Here is a 24265-nt window from a genome sequence, read left to right as displayed (position 1 = left end):
AATTCAGCACTTCATCAATTCATTTTTTTCCTTTAAAATTTGCAGAGAAGCTTCCCCTGACTCTCCTCTACAAGTCCTTTCAGATTCGTTATACACTCACAAACTGGGTCCCCCCAGGAAAGTGCCCTTTAGCAGCTGGCTTGGGGAAACCCAATCTTTACCAGACTGGGAGATATTATGGAGGAGAATCAGAGGAAAGTTTTCTGTGATTTTTGTGCCTCTAGGTGCATGGGGGGGGGCATTTTATAGCTCAACCAATTGACAAATCAAAAATCCCTAAAAAATAATTGATTTGTATTCATTGAGGGCATTAATTTGTATGAATACAAATTGACAAATTAGTGATTTTTTTAAAAAAAAATCCATTTCCATTGGGTAAGGGAAGAGTATAGGGATTTGGATCAGGGTATTGGGGTAAATAAAAAATACAGAATGTGATAGAGAACGGTATATATCATTATTACATTTGTCGACAAATTATTGCTTTTTTAATGAATCTTACAATTCATTTTTCAATTTGTGCCCATTTCTAGTTACAAGGAATTCCAAATCAGTTAGAGCACAATTATAGGTTTAGTTGACTGGTGTTTTACCTGAAAAGGGTTGAACTAGTTTGTCGTACTATCATATAGCAAAATTTGCTAAAAAGCTGATGAGAGTTCACACTTAGAGCCTGTCCACACTGGCATATAGTTATGATATAAAGCTCTCTCATGGCACAGTTTGGCTTGGGGGGAAAAGACCCTGTCTGCTTGTGTTTAGACTAAAAATGAGCCATCCTTTCCCTTTAATAGTTGTCATGTACCAAACTGGCATGGGGCTAAGATCTTTTTAGGATGATTCATTCAGATGCAAAATAGCTCTTTCACCGAAATGACATTGGTGGCAGTGTTAACTGCGGAGACAACCTTGTAATGCATTACTTGGGTTGTGGCATTTTTAATGTTTCCCTGACCGATGCAGTGAAATTCTAAAATCATGCCAAGTCGATGAATTGCCATTTGAATATGCTGCTTTTCTCCAACAAACAAACAAAGAAGAAAGCCATGGCCGGTTGCTGAATGATGGCCAATAGAAATGGCAGGGAAGGGGGTTATGTTGCCTCCATGGGCTCCACCCCCACAAGGTGGCGCAGCCCTATCAGAACTCCAGCTGAAGAAAAAGTTGGGGGAATGGCGGCCAACATTCACCTCAATGTTCTCCCCTCACACTATATCTGCCTCTGGCTGCTGTTGCAACTGTCTCCTTCCTTATAAGTAAACCAGATAAATCTTGATTTGTATAGATTTGTAGGATGGAGAAGAGGACCCATTTTCCCTGTCCCTCTGACAGCTGATCAGGCTACATGGGGATGGGAAGAGCACCTTAATAGAACCTTTGTAGCTCGACCCACACCCACACCCAAAACAACCCAGTACGGACAGGCCCTTAGTCTCAAAGTCCATGTGTAGACAGACTGCATTTCTCCTGCTCTGTAAAAATCCATCTTCTCATCAGAAAAATGAGACATAGGTCTTTTGTATAAAACAACTATAATAACTCAATAGCAGTTGTACTGTGTTCACTCAGTGGAAGTAACTCCAGTGCTATCCTGAAATAAGCATTTTTCCAGCTGCAGAACCAATGCCTTGCAAGAAGTAGACACCTACTCTGAATGGATTACAAAGAAACTATTCAGAATTCACGCACTGCCAGCAAAACCTCTAGAGAGCAGCGAAAACGCAGCGAAGGCAAGCAGCGACTGCCACAGACTTGTAAACATCAAAAGCGATTTGGTCTTCTATGCGCAAACGAGGAGGGGGTGATCCAAAGAGAGGGTTCTTCCTGAATTACATTTGACAGAAACCTGCTCCCATCTGAGTAACTCAGACCAAACCCTCGGCTTTCCTCTCTGTCCCCAAGCGATGCTGCTCCGTATGATTAACCCACTACAAGGTTTCCTCAGGTGTTCTGTCATCTCCAATTCATTACACAGATTCAGAGCTTCCCCGCTGTGCACTGCGTTCACCAAGGAAGGAAATATTATTCAAGCCACTTCCTCACAGAAATCAGTCAAAGCTTGCCAGGTTTGAATAGTAAATTTCTTTGAATGCCCACCAGAGGTGGGCTGCCCTTGAATCTTTTCAAGTGCTTTTGACTTTCTGTCAGCACTCGTTCTTGCTAGTCCTGTCCAACAAGTCACACAATATCCCATGTTGGCAATGCTGAGATGCACTGAATTTCAGGAAGCTAACATAGTTGCATCCTGCAGCTGGCTGGCTGAGCATGTCAAATGCCCCACTGAAGAGAGAGCTGTGGGTTTTCTTCAGACATTACCCTAGAGATACAGGTGAGATTTCTTAGAGCAACGAAAACAACACAAATAGCACATTTTGGAAGACTTCACAGCATTAGGCATGAAAGCCACCATGATATCGTGATTAAAATATTGCATTGTAGCTTCAGATCTTTACTCAGCCATGACAGCTCAACCTCAACTTTCAAAAAGCTGTAGTTCAGTGGCTAAACAGATTTTTTTAATTTAAAGGGAACTGTGTTCAGGTCTTGGTATCTCAGCTGGCCTCAGAACTGCTTTGTCTGAAGTCTAGACAGTTACCACCACTCAGTGTCAAAATCAATTTGCAATATGGACAAAGACCACAAGTCAGGAGAACTGAGGGCAGTGTGTTTGGTGGCACCTTGGCATAGTGTCAACCATGGCCCTCTTTCTTTAACAAAATGATTACTTATTGTGAAACCAGAAGCAAACCCAGATTATTTTTGTAGCTGTGATTGTGTTCTGGCTTAAGTGAGCCTGAGCGAACCGTGTATGCTCAGAATATGTATGTATGTATGTAAGTAAGTACTGGGAAAAATCTGGGGTGAATCAGACATTTAAAAAGCTTTCAGTACATTTTCTATCCACAAAATAATGAATTCATTTTAAAACTATGAACAGTAAAAATATGAAAAATATGCAAACATGTGTTTTAGTCAATGAGAAAGATGTGCACAAAGCAACAAATGTTGGGAAATGGTATAAATCAATATATACATTATGGAAAATGTATATGAATTTCTATTAAAGACAGGCAGAGATTCAAAGCTGTACTATTTATGACAATTCTGATCGAAAGCATCTGAAGAGTAGAAGAAAGGAGGTGGCTAAATTATATTGCCTGACTATATTGCCGTAGGTCAGAGTGGACACACAGGTATTACTCGGGCTTCTGCAAGACATCAAAAGTTCACTGATAACAAAAAAGGTATTTCAGTAAGTTTATATGCTGAAACATGCTATAGATCGATGGTTCCCAACTTTGGGTCCCCAGGTGTTCTGGGACTAAAACTCCCATAAACCTTTGCCACTAAATATGCTGACAAGGATTTCTGGGAGTCGTAGTTAGAGATGGGAACGAATCGGTTTGTTCCCGTTCATCCTGGTTTGTAAAGGTGGCAGCACAGATGCTGCTAGTCCCCTACCCTGCCTCCTCAGCTGATCAAGCCACTCCCCGGGCTCAGTTTGCATTTTTTTCCACCTCCTTAGTTAATTTCCCAGTCACAAGCTAGAGCACAGAGTTCTCTGCCCCACCTTTTTGTCTGAGTGGGAAATCAGCCAAGAGACACCTGAGGGGTTGCCAGGACTGGATGATCAGTTGAGGAGGTGCAGGAAGCTAGCACTCTGGGCTTGGTGAGGGGAGTGGCAGCACCTTTGCTGCCGCCTTTACCAACTGGGACGAACCGGTTTGTGCCCATCTCTAGTTGTAGCCCAAGAACATGTGGGGACCCGAGGATGGGAAGCACTGCTATAGACATCAGAAGAATCAGAATTCATGAAAGGACTTCACAAATGTACTGGTTAATCCCTCACACTTCCATTGGCAGGTTGGTTACTGGAAAGATATAGAACAAGAGGAAGCTGCCGAGAAAGCCAGGACAGAAGGAAATGAATCATCCATCGTTCTGACGGGGCTAGAGGGCAACACCTTATACCACCTGAGAGTGAAGGCCTACAACTCCGCGGGGTATGGACCACCTAGCAATATCGTCCGTGCCTCCACCAAGAAATCTCGTAGGTTTCCAAACTTCTGTTCTCCCCATAATGTGCAGCTCTCAAAATGGCTTCAGTTCCCTTGATTTAGTTTTCCTTTTCTTGAGAGTTATATCAGATAACAAAACAAAGTTGTGGTGCTGTTTTGATTCATGAGCAAGCTTCAAAGGATCAGTATTTTAAAATGTGACCGAGAACATTTAGTATCCATGAGAGGCAAAGGGCTATTTTTCTGGAAAACAAGGCTAAATGTTTCTGATGTGGAACAGCAAAGAGAGATTAAATGATTCAGGGCTCACCAGAAGCTATTAAGATGACACTTTTTCAGCAAGAGACTATGCTGTTGGGCTTTATCTAGCATAGCTAGCAATCAAATGGAAACCTAATAAAAAATTAAACTTCTCCTTAGTGTTTTCTTTTCTTTTTCCAAATGTGTTTCAAAATATTATATCATGTATGTATATATTTTTATCTTTCCTCAGCTCCTAGTCAAGCACCAGGCAATATTATGTGGATGCAAGATGGCGCCCATGTGTCCCTTGGATGGGAACCTGTTAGACCTTTAGAAAACGAATCAGACGTCATGGGATACAAGGTCAGTTTTCCACATGGTGTGTTTAGCTTATGTGTAGAAGCAGGACATTTTTAAGTGGTGAAGCCTGTCAGCTTGTTCTAGCATAAACTTTTCCTCACTTCATAATTTCACATTTCGGAGTATTGTGATTTGTGATGGGTCATTGGAAGGTAACCACTAATATACTTCAAAAGTCTGATTCTCCAGGCAAACAACAATATTATCCTTGCCCCCATAACCATTATAATTAGTTCCTTTTCTTCTCTCTTCAGTTGGCTATAATTTATCAAATTCAGCAAAGCAATAATTGGGGACAAGGTACTGTGTATTCAACCCCAGCAATCAAGTAGGGGAAGAACCATAGTCTAAAACCTATAGCTAGTCCCAACTAGAGTAGACATTTGGATAAATTGCTGAATCTTAAGTCAATGCTTGCACAATTTCCACTGGCAATTTTTATTATACTGTATTTAAAACAGTGTGGGAGATCTTGGTGGGCTTGAAGACAAATTGTAGTGCCCGCATCTCACCTGGGCCTCACCAGGCCTGGAAGTGGCTGAAAACACTAATTTAAAAAGAAACAAAAAATATTTGAATTTGAAGAGAGGTAAGGGATGTGGAGATTTCCCCTCCCCTGGTTCCAAAAACAAAAAAAACCCATGGAGACCACCAGGAGCAGAAATTGGTGGGTGGTGGTGTTTAAAAATGGATTGAATGGGGCTGGAGAACTCTAGGGTGAGAGGTCACAAAAATGACTCTGAGGGACATTACCTCCATTCCGGTATAAAACATAGAGATCATATGAAAGGAATAACTTCTTTGGGTGGGAAAAATGACTTTAACATCATAGCTGGTGGGTTTTACCTAGTATGCTCATCGAGCAGAGATTGTAAACAAAGCAATATATGTAGCTTGGTGGTGCTGCCACCAACTCATTTGACTGTTAATAGGAACAGGCAGCTGCAAAATCCATGCTAATGCTTCAATTTGACAGTGTTTGCAATGGGATTGAAGGAAAAGCAGGAGCATGAGATGCTGTAAATGCCATTCAAATTAGTATTTTCTTTGTAGAGCAAAAGTGCAAATACTGAGATTTGTTCTGATTATGTTGGGAATTTTCCATAATCTGTGCTGATAGGATACTTGCTTTCTTCCTCAACGTTTGGGTGGTTTGGAGATTAAGTTCATCTTTGCCCAGATGTTGTTTGAAAATGGTTGTTAGATCAAAAAAATGGAAAGCATATGAAGTATTCCTCTCGGGAAGAGGTGTACACATTCATGCTTTTGGACATGATTCCCAGAATTCCCTTAACAGCAAGGTTTGTGGCTATGTTGTTTAGGGAATTCTGGGAACTACAGCCTGAGAACACAAATCTGGATAGCTATATTCCGAGACATGTACTGTACTTTGATGCACACACACACACGTGTAGAGCTGGACCAAATTCTCAAATGGAGAGAAATGGCAAATGGATCAGCAGGTACTGTCATATTCCCACCCAGTATTTTCTTGTAAGACTTGGTTTAAAAACTAATTGTGTTAGTATGAATTATTTGTAGAAATGGGAGAAGTGAGTTACATATGTTCTGTTTCCACTTGTGTTCAGCACTGAAGTAAGCATTAACCAGGGTCACAATAACACTTTCTGAACTAATTAAAAATTAGCCATGGTTAAAATATAAATTATTTTTATAACTGGTGGGTGAGAATTTTGTTTCAGTCTGGGTATGACTACATTCACATATACTACAGGAAATGCTATGACATTGAGAGAGGGCCTGATTCCCTTCTCTCTCTCTCTCTCTCTCTCTCTCTCTCTTTTCCCCCCACATGGCAATTTATATCCGTTTATACGGTATGATCACTTGAACTATGCAGGAAAGTGTGTGCTGATGATTGGCACAATGGTGCAGTGATTGTAATTACATTTCTTTAAAAAAAAAACTGCTTCGTCCCAGCACTGTTCTGCTAGGGCACCAAGAAACCAAATCAGAAAAGGGAAAAAAGGAAAATAAATAGAGAATGAGAGGAGGAAAAGAGAGAAGGAAATTGCCACGCAACCCTTGTTTACAGTTTATTGTGGCAGTTCTCCTGTAGTTATGCTCCTTCCAGTCAGGAGAGATCTATGTTAACAAGCTGCGAGCAATACTATTTAGTCAATTTCCTCGTCCTCTCTCTCTCTTCCATGGCCACATGAGAGACCTAAACAGACCTGGGGAAATGCAAATTTCCATGTGTGACCTCACAGCCAGTGAATTAGAATTCTTCTTGCTGTGTAGCCACACTCTTTGTTGGTTTTGATTCAGAGTGTACTATAGTTTTGCACAATATGTGTGTGGGAATGAAAGAGATAGCAAAATTAACAGATTTTGCCCATCTCTTGGGATTGGAATTTGTGTGGCAGAAAATGGCCTTCATTTGCCCATCAGCAAAGGACGGAATTAGAATCTGTGTAGCAGAAAAGAAGGGATGGACTGTGCAGACTCTGTGCAGATTCCTAATCCTGAAAAGATTACCTTTACATCTGTAGCAAGCCAAGGGTTCAGAGTTGTAGAGAGGCATGCAAGTTGGATGTGTTCTTCCATAGAAGTGAGCCTTTGAAGGACTTGAAATATGGAAGGAGCAGTAATGGTGTAGGCCTAAGTCTCCAATATCCTTCCAAATCCTTCATCCTATCTTGACATTTTCAAGTCTGGAATTAGAAAGTTGTTAAAGGTCAGATATTCGACACCTGTTTCTGTCATCCACAGGTCTTGTTTCGACAAGAAGGTCACAGCAACAGTCAAGTCATAGAAACACAGAAAACATCTGCAATGCTACTTCTTCCTGATGCTGTTGGTGTCTATATCATTGAGGTCCGTGCCGTGAGTGAAGGAGGGGATGGAACACCCAGCTCCCAAATTAGAGTAACCTCTTTTTCAGGTAACGTTTCTGCAAACACCAGAAGTGAAAACCCCTATCATTGCATTAAGTTCTACCACTATTGTTACACCATCTGCTAGATGTGCAAGCTAAAAAAATTATGCAAACTAACAAAACTGAATAATGCATTCATTCTTACCAGTGAGCAATGGAAGACATACGAGTAACAGCCAAAATCCTGTTGCACTTCCTATAGGGTAAATGTATGGCTGCAGAGGTTTGAAAGAAGTTATGCCCAAGCAGTCTCCCTCCAAAGATAGGGTAGCCAAAAAGGATCACATGAGTCACTGGTAACCCCAAAAAAAACAGATTATGCCCCCATGTAAAAATGCTACCTTAAAAGGGGTGCAAGGTGAAGAAACCCAAAGAGAAACCCAGAATTCATTGCTGTGAATGGGCATTTGGCATGTTATTTGAGGGATAAAATGAATGAATTTGGGCTCTGATGCAATCCATAGAGGGTGCTAGGAGTGAATATTTGCTCCAGTAGGGCTCACCCATTTTTTTCTGTGTCCATGTCAAGTTGGAGCAGCCTCTATCACCAGCCATAGAAGAAAAGCAGTCTGCTCATCCATCTGTAGGGAATCTTGTCCACACACATCCATGTCCACAGAGTGTATAACTAACCAAATAAAGAAACGGCCTGTTAGAGGTCCATAAATCTCAGCTTCAGCAGCTAACATCAGAAGCCCGCATCATTTGCTGCAAGTCCTTCATTTGGCCTTCATCTGTGCACTAAAACCTTCAGATATTCACCCATGACTTTTTCTTCTGTCATTGTAGAAGAGCAATGAGTAGAAATATATTCGCGAAGGCTTTCACGGTCAGGATCTAATGGTTGTTGTGGGTTTTTCAGGCTCTTTGGCCATGTTCTGAAGGTTGTTCTTCCTGACGTTTCGCCAGTCTCTGTGGCCGGAATCTTCAGAGGACAGCACTCTGTGCTCTGGTGTAGTTGGCTTTGGGGCCCGAAAAACCCACAACAACCAATGAGTAGAAAGCTTCGGAGACATATTTCCATCCCTTCTCAATATATAACTGAATCTCTGAGAATTTACAATCTCTTTCTTAGACTTTGGGGAGAAGTCAAAGAAGAAATTGTTTTCGAAATGGCAATTCACTACTTCACTCCATCTCATGATTTGAAGCTTAAAGGAATAGGCAAATCAACTTGTTTTGTTTTATTTAAATTTGTTTTGTTACCTAGTTATCCAGTTTGTGGTTAGTGAGACTATTAAAAATATGTACAAATGCCTGGGCAGAATTTGCTAGGGTCAGTTCTTTTCCTTTCCTTTCCTTTCCTTTTAACCGCAGGCAAATGAATGTGCACAATAAAAAATACCCTCCATTGGAAGATGTGCAAAAACAGGCCTGGTCACGCAGCCAAAAAAAAAAACAACACCTGGGATTTGGCCTGTGCTAAGAATCGTTTCATGTTCACACAATGAATTTCAAAGTGTGCATTTATTTCCTCCTGATCCATTTCATTTTCTTAGGAAGTGAGTTAAAATAAACAGCCACCAGAGGGCTGTTCATTTTAGCATGCTGTTTTGTTAATCAATTTAGCCAGTTGTAATCTTAACAGCTGGTTTTAAAAGGGAGCCTCCCCATGTGTGCCCTATTTAAAACCACCAGGTGGCGCTTTAATGAGCTTTTCCCCCTCTTTTGTGTACCCTCTCAAATTGGTACAGCTCAAAAACCATGTGATGTGAATTGGCTTAAAATTAAAACACTACATATTGTGTGTGTGTTTTTTTTAATGTAGACAGGCTCTTAGTCATTTTAGTTTATGGAGACCATAGCAGAGGAGAGACTTCCCACTGTCACCACCTTAGTTGGGATTGGCAGTGCTCACAGGTTTTTGTATCCAACACTTTTTTTCATCCATTGTTTTTTCCTAGTCAGTTAGGTGTCAGGGATGGAACTGAGCTTTTGGAGCCACAAGCATCCTTCTAGGATTCCTCAGTATCTATCAGAAAAGACTTTTTCACTCACAATAATGTCACTGTCCAGAAAGACTTGACTGTTTGGGGCTTTAGAATGGTAGGTGTAATCCTGGTCACATGCTTTGGAGCTTGCTGCTAAGAAAGGCTAAGACTGCAGGACCACTAATGAATATATACTAATCAATAATAACAGGTAACATCAAAAGTGTTGGGGACAATTAACACCAAGTCTTCCTTTTGGAAAGGCTTGTCCTTGATTTTAGTATGGGAGGTGTGGCATGGTAGCCAAAGAGTGGATGTGCATTTGATGTATATTCTTTGAGTCTTTCACTGTGTCTCACTGGATGCAGTGCCTGCTATGTAATTGATTTTAGCAGTAGGGGTTGGCTTCTCAAATCCAGTAATACCATATTTTTCCGTGTATAAGATGATACTGTTGTCTAAAACCTTTAGAGTAAAAATTGAAGGTTGTCTTATGCATGGAAGTAAGCTGAGGAGAGAACCGCACAATTGCAAAACTGCCCATATCTTGCCTTTGCAAACAGGCTTTCTTCAATCACGAGGCCTAGCTGCCTCCAATGATGAGGCTTAGCATCCTACAGTCAGGAGAATTAGCTTCCTTCAATCATGAGCCTTATGTAACTTACATCAGCTGATGCTGAACAAACCAATTGGAATACACCTCCTTGGAGGTGGCGCATGTAGGCAGTGCTCAGATGCAACAGGGACTAATAATGTCTGAGCGTTCTGAGCCCAGAGGCTGAATAAATTGATATGCTCAAAGCTAAGTGTGATGCATAATATGACAGTACTGGTATGTAAATGTTACCTAATTACTAAAGGAAAATGTGTTTTGTTTTATGCTTAAAATATTGATTTCTTAATTTTGGGTTAGAAAAGTGTGGGTATCTTATACACAGAAAAATATGTTAATTCTGCAGCTTTCACTTTAACAGTTGACAGCCTTCTAACAACAGGGTTTCAGCTGGCTGTGCTGCTTTTCTTTTTTAGCTAAAATATTATTGGTATTTTAATTAAGAGGTTTCTAGGGATTTTAATTTAACTATGTTTTAATAATATACAGTGGTGCCTCGCATAGTGATCACTCTGTTGAGCGACGAAATTGCTTAGCGACAGAGTTTTTGCGATCGCAAAAGCGATTGCTTTGCGATGATCCCTATCGGGTTTTTTCGCTTTGCGATGATCGCAGGGAAGCGATCAGGGCAAAGCAACCCTTTTTTAAACAGCTGATCGACGGTTTCAAAATGGCCACCGGGAAAACAAAATGGCCGCCCACTGTTTTTCCTCGCTTAAGAGGCAGCGAAAATGGCGGCGCTATGGAGGATTTTCGCTTAAAAGTGAGGTTTTAAGCCCATAGGAACGCATTAATCACATTTTAATGCGTTTCTATGGGCTTTTTAATTTCGCTTAACGATGTTTTCGCTTAGCAACCTTTTCCCCTGAACGGATTAATGTCACTAAGCAAGGCACCACTGTAATGAGTTAGGTCTGTTTTAATGGTAGAATTCTTTTGGAGTTCACTTAACATTTATGTAACATCGTGTAGTTGCGCAACTAGGCCCGGGATGGTCAGGTATGCAATTGAGATCAGACAGGCCACAGCACCTCAGAAAATAGTGGCAATTAGCTACAGCAAGTTATGCAAACCTTATACAAACACAGATCAAATGCTATTCAACATTTGTAAGTCAGTGGCCAACTAAGACTTGAATCCAATTGCAATTTCTGGGCATTAGAGGCTCCTGCCCATCTCAAGAACCCTAATCTTCGTCTGGTCAAAGGGGATCCCCATGAGCCTTGGAACAGGAACAGGAAACTTTTAATTAAAGATTAAAGTCCATAGCTTAATACATGCGGAGCTGCATAAACAGGATTCTGGCAATTGTACTTTAATGTGATGGGAAGAAATGTGCCATATAAATAAATAAAATAGAGAGAGAGAATCTTGTTGGCAATCCTAGCTAGAGTCACTGAACCAGCTGGATTCACCTACGTGTCAGCACACCATCCAGCAATTGATTTAATGGGTCTGCTCTAATCGGGACTGACAATTGTATTTAGGCCTAAATTTTTCAACTCAGACTACACCAGGAGACACAAGGACTCCATGGTGTTCACATCTGCAAAAGGCCAAAATAATATTCCAGGGATCTGCTGTTTCAGTTTCTCTTTTGTTTTGTCCCTTCTAGGTGGAAAAGTCACAAATTCTCAGTCTGGCCTGCGGGCTTTCTCCACTTCCTCGTCGACTGTAACATTCCTCTTGGTACTGATGGTCCCTTCAACCTCCTGGTGAAGACGACAGGCGGGTGGGCAGGCCTTTCCTCATTCACCTCTTCAATTGGGCTCACCTGATTACACCGAGGGATGGAACTCTGTGTCCACAAAGGGTGGAAAAGGCAAAGAGCGAAGGGTCTGGAATGTTTGGGAATAGCACACAGCGCACCAGGAAGAGTGTTGTGGGAGGGAACTCATGCTAAACTAATTCATCAGGTTTCTTCTCTTCAATTTTTGCAAATATCCTTTATGGAGAAGAGGATGTTTATTGCCCAGCAGAGAATATGCAGATTATACAAAATGAACTTTTGTAAACAAATGAAAAATTCTGTCAAATTTTACTTTTACTTTTCTAATCTGTTTATATATTAGCTGACATCAGTCTTGTATCATTAGTAGTTTCGGCCGTGACGTCTAGTACAGTACATCTATTTCATTTGAGTTGTTACGGATTATTTTTTAAAAGAACACAAGTTGATTAATATTTGCAATCTGTTGGGTCCCCCCTATGTCCCAACCTCCTCCCTCTTTTCATAAAGGCTGGCTTGCTTTCTTTCGCCTTAGTTGACAAGGCATGAAGACAATATATACATTACGTGGTCCCTTGCAAAATTACTCTAGCACCTTCTCTCTTTTTTTATGAATAATGCCAAGTCAAGGTGGTCAAGTATGATCATTTTCTATTTTTTTTTCTTTCTTGTTTGTATTCCCTGGGTGTATAAGTAGCTCTTTTTAACCCAAGGTAAATCTGCAGCATCTGAGCAAAGGAGAAAATGTAGCCCCCTATCTCTTTGCCTTGGTTATTGTCTATCTTAATGAATGAAGGAGCAATGCTTGTTTTTAATAGCGAGAATATAGCTGATTGAAGACACAACAGCAATGAAAGCATCAGAGGACACTTCATGATCCCCTTCCAGGAAATGGTAACTGGAAGTGAGAAATGAATGCAAAGAGACTAAGCTGTCTTCCTCAAACAGCTTTCAGTCTTTAGACCTTTATTTTTGTAGTCCATTTTGTATGGTACTGTACTGTCTATATTTGGTGATTAAATGAAATGATATCAAGAAGCTTATTAGGATTGGAACAGGATGGTGTTGCCTGGATTATTGCCAATAAAAATGCACGAAGTTCAAATTTTGCGCTCAATACTGCACTGGACTGGATAACGTCAGACAGTGTTCCTTGCCTTCTGAACCTTTTGCTTTCCAAGAGCCATGTTTTATCTTCAGCTATCTCTGACATGGGACTGACTTCCAGTTTTTATCTCATGTATTCTTTTCTCATTAATTTATAAAGTAATAAAATAACCATGTGCCGTCAAGTCAATTTTGACTTATGATGAACATTTCAAAGGTTTGCTAGGTAGTGAGTAATCAAAGATGGTTTGCCATTCCTTGCTTCTGGGGGCATCCTGGGAATGTGCAGCTTGCCCAGGACCACACAAGACCACTCCACTCCCGGGAGACACAGTGGAGAATTGAACTCCCAACCTCTGGCTCCACAGCCAGATACCTAACCACTGAGCTATCCAGCCAGCACCCATTCAATTACACATGTGTCTATTTAGAGCTTTTCTTCTCTTTTCTTCTGTCTTTCTACTTTTCTATTCACCAGATGGTCATAACTCATCGGTCTGGCTCATACTAGTTATTTGGCAATCTATTAGTTTAGTTTGAGGAGCACGAGTTCCTATCTGAAGACCAGTCATCTGGACTACTATGTCCTGTCTGCGTAAATATTGATTTCACAGTTTGGACCAGTGCCGACCCTGCCTATAGGCAAAGTGATTTTGAGAAGCAGGGAGCAGAGGTTACTCCATGGGCTTAATGTCCTGCATCACCTAATTTATCATGCTGGTCTCAGGTACCATGGAGGATACTGTCCTTTCTCTAGCGGTATGGTATGATTACACCACTTTTAAATTTAGAATGGAAGAGACATTACAAAGCTATAATGTGCAATTTTGGCACTCACAGCCAGCAGAATTGCAAAGGGTCATGGCAGCCTCGCAATGCCACTGCACTCTTTCCTCTTTCTTGGGCATGTGATGCAGAGTTCACTCACCACCAATGGTCTTTACCATTGCCCAATACAGCGAAAGAGAGAGAGGGTGCCATACCGTCCCCTTCTTTCTTCCCCCCGCTTTTTTAAAAACAAATTTTATTTTAATTTCCAAACAATGAAAAAAAAATCAACAACAAATAAAGCAAACACACTAACAAATCAATTTAAAACTAAACAAAACTGCAATCATCTGTGCAACCCCCACCCTCAGGACTAGTTTACATTTATATTTTAATTATATTTCATATCGCCTCATTTCTTTCCAAAAACAACCTTTAGTGTACCCCCAAAAAATAATTCCCATATATCCTTAAAATCATTACACTTCAATATTCCGTTTCTAACCTTAGTTTCACAAGTTAATTTATCATTAATAGCCATATTCCGCATTTCTTTATACCATTCTTCCATATTAAATTGATTATTATTCTTCCAATTCTTTGCAAATATCAGTCTTGTTACAGTAACCCTAATAATAATTGTTTCCTTTTCCTCTTTCTTTAATCGGCTTCTTTTTCTTTGAAAGCATAAACTTCCTTTTTTTCCCTGGAAACAAGGCCAAGGTTGGTATTTTGCTTCAGGCCGTGGAACGATTCCCCCAAAAGTAAATAGTACTGGGACGTATGACCATTTATTTCTCTGACACTCTCCAGTGAGCTCACAATTAAATTTAGTGCCATCTAAATTTTGGTGCCTTAGGCCAAAGCCCCAGTTGTTCTACCCTAGTGATGGCTCTAAAATCCCTTGTTGCCCTTTCGACTCTTTTGGTCACATAGCATCTCGGACCTCCCTTGGTTTTGATCATTTGCTGCCATTTCTAATTGCCGACATTCTTTCATGGTGTCGTATGTCCATTTTCTAGTACAGAATGAAGTGGGGAAGAGACACACATGGCCGTTTCAAAGGCCTTTTGTGATTTCAGCCCACCAGCAAAATTCCTTCCCCGTCCCCTTATTTGTTGTGTTTTTGAGTATGTGCGCTGATATGTTTCGACATGGTGATTGTGTGGCACAGAGGGATAACATTTTAAATAGCATATGCTTGAGAGAATCATATACAAGGACAATAATAAAAATCATGTGTCATCAAGTCAATTCTGACTTATAGCAACCCTTTTTCAGGGATTTCTAGGTAGAGAATTCCCTTCTTCCAGGGACTAGGCAGCTTGCCCAAGGCCAAACAGGCTGGCTGTACCTGCAGGAAACACAGTCCCAACCTCTGGGCCCACAGCCAAGATACTTGAACCAGTAAGCTATCCAGTCAGCATACAAGAACTAGGACGAGCCTTATTATTAAGTTGTATGAGGGAGCTGTGTTAGACACCAGATTTTGGGTATGTAGTGAGACCAAGGCTCACACAATCAAAGCCCTAGGATCTTCTTGGACGGAAACTCCAGAAATCCTGGCCAACACAGCTAGTGCTAAAAGCTTCTAGGAGTTTTTAGTCCAAGAACATCTGGGAACCAAACAGCACCGTCTCTTTAAAATAGGACACATGAGCACCTTAAGTTGGCCTTCTTTGCCACCATAACTAGTGTAAAGCATCCAGTATCAGAGAGGGTCCTGTGATAGACATGAGAGAAAGAGCTGTAACTAGGGTGTCTGTGACTTTGACCGAGGCTATTAATATTTGCTGCTGCGAGGTATGAACTCACCCATCAGCATTTGTTGCTACTACGGTGCAACCTGCCTGCATCAAGCACACTTAGGATCTACAGTCACTTCTCCCAAGGCAGAAAGAAACACAAATCAGACAAGCTCAGAGCTAAGTTTTACTAAGACAGAACATAGTATGGGTCTCATGAGTGCAGACCCAGGCATGACTACATCATACTGTCTTCTCCCCAGAATCTCATGTGACCCAAGCTTAACCGATTGCACAACAATCCCAGGTACTAGTTTCAGTTCTGCCCCTATGCCATTGGTTGTCATCTTAAGGATCCTAAGAATGGAAGGAGGGATCTTAAAAGTTGCCATTCAGTCCTCTCTAAATGCTTGGGACTTCAACTCCCAAATCCATTGCTGGCTACTACAAGTTGGAGCTTCCAAGAATTGAAGTCTAAAACATCTGGAAGACCAAAGGCTAAGAAACATGCCTCAATGAACCCCCATGATGTCATTAAGAGGGGCTTTAATATCCTGTCCTCTATTAATGCAAATCATCTTTAACGGGCTATTGCTGCTTCCACAGAAGACATCCAAAAATTACTTAAATATCAAGGCAGTGGACTCCTCTGTCATTATCTAGGAAGTCTGTATACTTAGATTTCCCCCTTGGATTACAAAAAAAACCTGTTCTAACTCAACAAATGGAAATGGCATCTTGAAAACAGAATATTGAATGCCGTCTACAGTAAACAAGCATGCCCTAAAAGTGGGAACTTTGCATGCTTGAAGTCTCCCACTTTGTAATCAATGGCCACATTGATATAGTTCGCCAATAATGGCCAGCACGTTGAGTCATCACGAACAACATGGCACATAACCTCTTGGTCAGTTAACACTTTAGCTCTGAATGGTCAAGCTTTAGCTAGCTGTATTGACCCACTATCATGATGGGTAGCTGCACCACAGAGATTTCTTTATTTTATTTCTTTATTTATTATATTTATACCCTGCCTATCTGGTCATTTCGCCCACTCTAGGCGGCTTACAACATGGAGTACAACACATATATAAAAATGTACAACACAATTACACGATTCAGCAAGATGGAAAGTGTATAAAATAATACAAATAGAAGAGGGGAAAGGAAATTGGGAATTAACTGGGGTGGGGGGAGGCCTGCCCAAACATCCAAGTTTTTAACTGGTTTTTAAAAGTACCCAGCAAGGGAGCCGCGCAAATCTCCGGAGGCAGATGGTTCCAGAGGCGAGGAGCCACCGCCGAGAAGGCCCGGTTTCTTGTTTTTTCCTTCCGGGCCTCCCTCGGCGTCAGGCTCCTCAGCCTCACCTCCTGACTCACACGTGTGACATGGGTAGAACTAGGTGGGAGTAAGCGTTCTGCCAAGTTGAGATGGAAAGTTATCCCCCTTTTTTTCTAACCAGCCTTTGCAGGATGTCTGATCTGGCATTTTCTGCTAATGAATAAACATTTATGAACGTTTTAAGTACTTCCATATTCTCATGTATCTTCCTTGGTAGAAGACAACCCTGTCCATCTCATGATGCTGATTTTATTTCCTCATTGCTGCTGTTTTCGGGGGGGGGGGGGGGTTGGAAGGGGTTCAGAAAAAAAGTTTTGATTGTTTTCGTTTTCTTTGGATGAGATTGTAACAGAGCAGTCTAACTTCATTGGAAAGACGGTATTTTTGTACAATGTTGTGAAAATTTAAAAGTGATCAGAAAAATGAATCTTGGTTCAGAAACCAAAACAAAACCCCATCCTAAAATGTTAGATATCTTGTATACAGTTGTATATATTTACTATATATAATGGTATATACTATGTGAAAGACACAGTCAAATACTGGTTCCTGTGTACTGTTCTTGTAACATTAGATCTTTTTAATAAATTATTCTCTTTTTATTGACTTTTATCTTCTCTCCTGTCAGATGCTAAAGGGGGGGGGGTTATTTCTCTGTCCTCAGAGCAGAAGACAATGAAAACTTTCCTTAGGAATAAAAAAATCCTGGAGGTTATTGCTTTTTCTCTCTTGCTTTTGAAGCCCCAGTTTCATTAGATCTCCGAAACATTTAAACAGGAGTTGCTTGTGATCCAACATCACCCCAAAATTTCAAAGGGGGGGCCTATCACAAACTGCCAACAGATTTCAAAGCTGACTCCCATTATGTATTAATGGCAAAAACCAATTGGCTTCTCTGCCCACAGAGAGATATATGAATGCACACACATACATGCTCTAAATACTGCTGAAATAACCAAAACCGTCGGTCGGTCGGTCGGTCGGTCGGTCGGTCGGTCTTTCTTTCTTTCTTTCTTTCTTTCTTTCTTTCTTTCTTTCTTTCTTTCTTTCTTTCTTTCTTTCTTTCTTTCTTTCTTTCTTTCTTTCTTTCTTTCTTTCTTTCTCTTTTGATTAGCCCAGATTTACACACACACACACACACAAAACAGGCTCACACAATTGCTAACAATAAAAAGATAGATAAAATTCAACTGGCAGACTCTTGTTAGGAAATGCAGAGCATCACTGCCCCACAGGTGGAGTGCTCCCAAAACCTCCAACCTCTCTGGCATGTGTGCGCTCATGTCACAGATCACTCAGTTGAAAGCAACAGGGCTTCCCCTAGCAGAAAGTTTTATGAATGTCACCTTGCATAAATACCAGGAAAAGGCAGCCATGCCTGCCACAGAAGCTCAATTTATTTCTGCCCCCAGAACAAATTCTTGGCATCAAACTTATCTGATTTGTTGTTTAAGGCTTTTGCAGCTGGGTCAAGACAGTGGATCTTTGGATTCTAGTATAAAAAAACAAATGATCTCGCAAACGTAAAGTCTGCCTTTCAGTGTCTGCTTAAGGGGAGATATCCATTAAACTCGAATTTAACTCCAATTGTCATGCTAGGAGGAAATTTAGCTGCTGTGAATGTTGAAATGTGTTACAGTTATTTATTTTGGTGAGCAACAATATTATATGGAAATTTACCTTTTAAAGTTATTTAGTTACAGTTTTTTCTGTTATAGTTCTCATTTTGAAAAAGTGATATGTTCTCATTTCATGAACAGAGCTAAAACAATTGCTGTAAGCTCCTTTAAAAATAAATCAATATTTTCTGTTCAGCAGCATGAAGCACAGGACAATCCAGCATTTGAACTACTAAGGGGAGTGTTCATTTTCTAGCATTTCATGAGGCCACACCTCTGTTAACTATACAAGAAATAAATAGTTACACCAGAAAGGAATTGGGGCATAGGATTGTTAAGGTACAACTGTAATGTAATTACTGGGGAAAGGAATTCTAAAATATAGGGAAAGGAATGAACTAGTAACTAGTAGTTTGCCACTTGCATGTTCTGCCAGCGGGAAATTATGGTTCTTTAGCCATTATGCCATTGTGAAACAAATTGGTCATGCAGGCTGAGCAAGGCGGTTCCAGGAACGGTGGTACAAAAAGTAACTTTCCCTTGTTCTGATTAAATTTTCCAAGTATTAATATTACAGATGTCAAAGAAGGTTTTACCTGCCAAGTAACTGCTGTGCACCTGTTTCCTAGTAAGTTTGCACTTCTAGTCTGAGGTTTTCTGCAGTACAATACAAATGCCCAATGCACATGAATGTGGCATGCTCTCAAGTCAAAACCATCCTTAATAGGGCTTTCAAGGTGAGACTTTTGAGATTTTACCAGTGTCACACCCTCTGTGAGTTTCCATAGCCAAGTGGGGATACAAATTGAGGTCTCCTAGGTTGTCATTCTGTCCAGTGCAACACACTGAGTAGCCACCCACCCAAATATTCCTGCATTAGTCAAATATCGTTTATTTAACTGGTCATCTTTATTATACACAAAGACCCCAAAGCTCCATTTACTAACTGGTCTTGTCTCGTGGCGCAGTGGTTAAACTGCTATACTGCAGCCAACACTGTGTTCACGACCTGGGGTTCAATCCCAGGTAGCGGCTCAAGGGTGACTCAGCCTTCTATCCCACCGAGGTCGGTAAAATGAGTACCCAGCTCGCTGGGGGGGGCAATGTGTAGCCTGCATAATTAACTTGTAAACCGCCCAGAGAGTGCTTGAAGTGCTATGGGGTGGCACATAAGCAACACGCTTTGCTTTATATAAGCAGCACACTTTGTCCATAGAATGAGAATATCTTTTGAAAAATGAAGACTCCAGACTCTGTACAGTACACTGTGTCACTACAAATATAGGTTTCAAATAGAGATGGGCACAAACCGAACCATGAACCAGAAAAACTGACAAACTAGCTTTCTGGTTCATGCCCACCTTGAATCTCATGAGAAAGAGAGAGACTAACAAGTTTTATTTGGCATAAGCTTTCATTGACTTCATCAAGGGCTACAGTGGACAAAAACCTATGCGAAACAAAATGGGTCTTCAAAGTGACACAAGACTTTATCTCGTTATCTCTTCCTCCTCTTTAGGAGAAAGGCAAGGTGTAAATACTTGAAACAAATAAATAAATTTTGAACGTACCCTCTATGAAAAACTGTCCAGTTTAGCTCTGATGTAAAACCAAAAGCCCACAACAAGGGAAATCAAGAAAAATGAAGGTGACCATCCACCTGGACTACAGTCTCTGTAGATACACAGGTAATAGGTTCCTTGTCTTCCTCATTCAATGGGGATGTGTCATAATTCTGCTGAAATTATAAAAATTATTTTAAACAATGTACATATAAATCAGCATATACCTGTTCACCTATCTTGGTGCCCTGTGTTGTCCTCTTTATGAGCGATGAGTGGTCAAGCTACCTTACATGCTACAATTCAATGTTCTCCCCCTTCTATAGCAGGCAGACGGACAGACACTCCTCTGTAGGGCTTGAGAAGACCTCAAGTGTTCTCTGAGAACATCCCTTTTGCCTTTTCATCATCTGACTTTGATTGGATCTTTTATGAGCCCTCATCATATTTTAATGGCATACATATTGATAAGGCTATGTGATTTTGCAATATCACATCAAGGGTTTTTTTGTGTGTGTCTCCATATAAAAAACAACCTATGGCTTGGGAAATAAAAATAGATGGTTCCTGTCGGCATTTCAGCCAAGATTTCAATTACGAAATGGCTGTTGCTTAAGTAGCATATTACAAGAGGCCTTCCAGTAAATTAGCTATGAATGTCACAGAAGGCTGTAATGACCTGTTTTTTTGCTGACACAGACAACAGCGTATATTGAAAATCCATAGGCCACTCAGAACATCTATCCATCTGCAATCCACTCTTGTCCTTTCATAACCATCATCACCCACACTTGCAAACATGAAAGACATTTCCTTCCATAATTACTAACTAAGACAGCAAAACAGTCTGTGATAAGGAAAAAAAGGACGCCAATTCCTGCAAGGAGTTTGAATTGCAAGAAAAAAACAAGAAAAATGAACAAAAGCCATTTTCTAGCGATGCCAGGAGATCTCAGCCTGGCTGAGAAAAATCTCTTCAGGATGATGAAACTGAGAAATTTGTGAAGAATTAGACATTGAAGGAAAATTTGTCATATCAATAACCCAGCCAGCATGATATAAACCTACATACTGTTTATGTAGAAAGCCAATATTCTTTCCAGACTTCGCAAATAACACTACACAGAAATTGTCATAAGGTACAAGTCAAGTATTATTATTATTATTATTATTATTATTATTATTATTATTATTATTATTATTATTATTATTATTATTATTATTATTAAACAACTCCAGACACAGTCAAAAACATAGACAAATATTATATAACCAATACAAGTTTTAACCAAAAACCTAAGTATCTGTTAAATTTTGACACATTATGTATGCCGTTCCTAATATTGCCGGGTTTTGTAGCTCTGATGGTGGTGTGATTTCTGAGATCTGAAACTGCTTATAGTACTATGTGAAATTTCTTGATATTGTTCCCAACGCCTCAATGACTGTGGGGACCGCTAAAGTGTGTTTCTTCCAAGGGCGAGATGTTTCGATTGCCAGGTCTCTCTCTGTACTTGCTTAGTTTTTCGAATTCTTTATTTTCAACTCTGGCATCCCCTAGAATTGCAATGTCAGTGATCCATACTTTTTTGTTCTATTACTCCTATACCTTGTGTATTATGTTCAAGGTGCCTGTCCGTCTGGATCCAGAAATCCCACAAGATCTTGACTTCCTCATTTTCTGACATCTTCTCTACCTGATGTTCCCATGGGATTTTGGAGGCCGGCAAGTTATATTTTTTTGCATAACGACCAGTGCACTAACTTTACCACTCTATCATGTCTAATGTTGTAACCTGTTTGTGAAATCTTTGGACATTCACAGATGAAGTGTGACACAGCTTCATCTTTTTGTTGGCAGAGTCGACATTTGCTGTTAGCACTAACTCCTTGGATCTTAGCTTTCATCATGTTGGAGTGCTTGTTCTCGTCCAGCACAAATCAAGCCTTTGGTTCCTTTCTTACGGGTCCCCAGTTTTAGCCATGCCTATGTTGAATTACGTTCATGCTTCCCATAAATATTTTGCAGGTGTTGTCCATGTAGTGGTTTATTTTTCCAGCTATTTAATTTCTTTTCAAATTGTTTATGGTGATGATGATATCGAAAAGCTATCCTGGGAAAGGGACTGTATTATACTGGATGCCACCTGAGATAAGGATTATCCTTGGTGCATTGGACCTTTCTCTCTCTCTATGGTACATCAGAAAAAAAATTGTTCCTCCTTTATGTTTCATCATCATCATTGAAGTGCAGAGCTGGAAGGGGCTCTAAGGATCATCATCCAGCCCCTGTCAAGAAGATGCAGTAGGGAACTGAACTCCTATCCAGCCGTTCTAATATCACCTGGTTCTTAAAGGTGCCCAAATATACGCACGTGACTGGTTTCTTTATTGGTTGTTCCTTCTCCAAAAAAGAAGGAAGCAGTACTTTTTTGTAACAGGGAACGTCTGTAGCAAGACACAAAATTGCAGAAAATCCACTTGATGGACGCTTATCCATAGGAACAGGAAATGTGGGAGGTTGACATTTATCAGTCAGGAGTGACAGGACTCAAGTCATTTTGAACTCCTGCAGCTGTTTATGGTAGGAAATTGCCTCAATTCCTTTCCAGGGGAAAAAAAAAGATCTGATTTTGTTTTAAAGATGCTGAAAGCTCTGTGAAGCGTATCTGTGTCAAAGCTCTAGCAAGGGGAATTTTATTCTGTTGATCGCATGCCTGGCTGAGCAAGCGCTTTCCATTGTCTAATGATACGGCATCTTATCTGTGACATGAAGTGAGCTTTTTCTCTCTTTTTTTGAGATGGCAAGATCCAATAGTCCTTTCTGATGTCCTTTTATATATATATATACTGCAAGCTGGAAAGCACCCTGCCCATACAACCCATTATCTTTGGCAAACATGCCTCTAAATCCATCTATATATCGAAAAGCTGTCCTGGGAAAGGGGCTGTATTGTACTGGATGTCACCTGAGATAAGGATTATCCTTGGTGCATTAGACCTGTCTCTCTTAATGGTACATCAGAAGAAAACTTGTTCCTCCTTTATGTTTCAAAACAAGTACCTGATGCTGAAATGGGAAATCATCCTTCAATATTTTTAAACATTTTATACTTGCTGCTTCATATCAATGGGAGAAAAGAATGTTCTCTATTAATTGGAATTGGAAATGTTACTATTTCAGATTTTAGTTTGCAGAATCCCATACAACATGGCCTGAAGCCATGTTGGCTGGGGAGTCTTGTAGTTGTAGTCCAAAAGAGCTAAACCTCTGCTATTGCTACTACGAAGCTCCAGAAAGTAACTCCAAAATAGCCATCTGACTACTCATCCAGACCATTCATATTTTGGGACCCTGGGTCAAAGCCCCAGTTGCCTTGCTTGAGTTACAACTCTGTCTGGCAACAGTACTCACTGTCACCCTCATTTGAGCTCATTATCAGATCATGTGACTATGGTGTCCGATGATATTGAAAGCAGAACCATACAAATGACCTAATCCTCCATCTCATCACCAGTAATACAGTTTAATAAATGGCCAGTTACGAAAGTGCTCTTTCATTATTTTTTCAGATTCTGAACTTCCAGAATTCTCCAAAAACTCCCCAGGCAGAATTCTGGGAATTTCATACCTGCCTTTTGCTCACCTGGAGAAGCAAGCTACCCATGAGGTTGCGTGGCCTCTTACAGCCTGTGCTGTTGTGGTGCTTCCTGGAAGTTATATTCTCACTGCTCATTAGGTTCAATAGAAGGTACCTCCCAAATAACTATGACTCCCAAGAAACTCAGTGGCAACTTCCTCTTCTGTTTTTTTTTAAACAAAAGACAAGCCTTTCTCCAGGTGAATTAAATGATAGTTCATGGGCTGAAACTCCCCGGTCTCTCTCTGAAAATGTACCAATTTTCTGATGTACCCCTAAATTCTGCCTGGGGAATTTTTGGAGACTGTTGGCGTCCCCCACAATGAAAGAAGATATGCCAGTTTGCAATTACAAAACTTTTTAGCTAGAGTAACTAGAAAAGCGGTGACTGGAAAGGAGGGCAGAGGGTAGAAAAGGTGATATTCTTCTGATTTAAATAAATTGATACATCCTAGGAGACAAATGACAGGGCATGACATTGACTCTTCTATTTTCATATTTCCTTTTTCTCGTTACTGATTTATACACTATCGAATACACTCGAACAACCCAAACAAAACATTGTAAATAACTTCTTCCCAAGTATTTTCCTGCCGAGAACACTGTACTTCCAAACAACAGTAAAAGTGGTAATGCAGCGTTTTCCTGCCTTTACTTTAGCTTTATGCTGAACACACTAAGAGGATTG

General features: G+C 40.5%; 1 protein-coding gene across 4 annotated transcripts in view; it reads left to right on the top strand.

Annotated features, from left to right (window-relative positions):
- CNTN5 (contactin 5) overlaps nt 1-14133 on the top strand; it is a 590502-nt gene extending 576369 nt beyond the window's left edge. For all 4 annotated transcript variants that reach the window (XM_078390096.1, XM_078390094.1, XM_078390095.1 and 1 more), the window contains exons 21-24: nt 3865-4051; nt 4513-4625; nt 7356-7527; nt 11681-14133. In XM_078390096.1, the coding sequence (XP_078246222.1) occupies nt 3865-4051; nt 4513-4625; nt 7356-7527; nt 11681-11784 (576 nt within the window). In that variant the 3' untranslated portion in view covers nt 11785-14133. The remainder of the gene's footprint in view (nt 1-3864; nt 4052-4512; nt 4626-7355; nt 7528-11680) is intronic.
- The last annotated feature ends 10132 nt before the right edge of the window (nt 14134-24265 follow it).

The sequence above is a fragment of the Pogona vitticeps genome, chromosome 3, assembly GCF_051106095.1.
Source record: "Pogona vitticeps strain Pit_001003342236 chromosome 3, PviZW2.1, whole genome shotgun sequence".
NCBI classification, from domain to species: Eukaryota; Metazoa; Chordata; class Lepidosauria; order Squamata; family Agamidae; genus Pogona; species Pogona vitticeps.
This window is presented reverse-complemented; position numbering and strand designations above follow the sequence as displayed.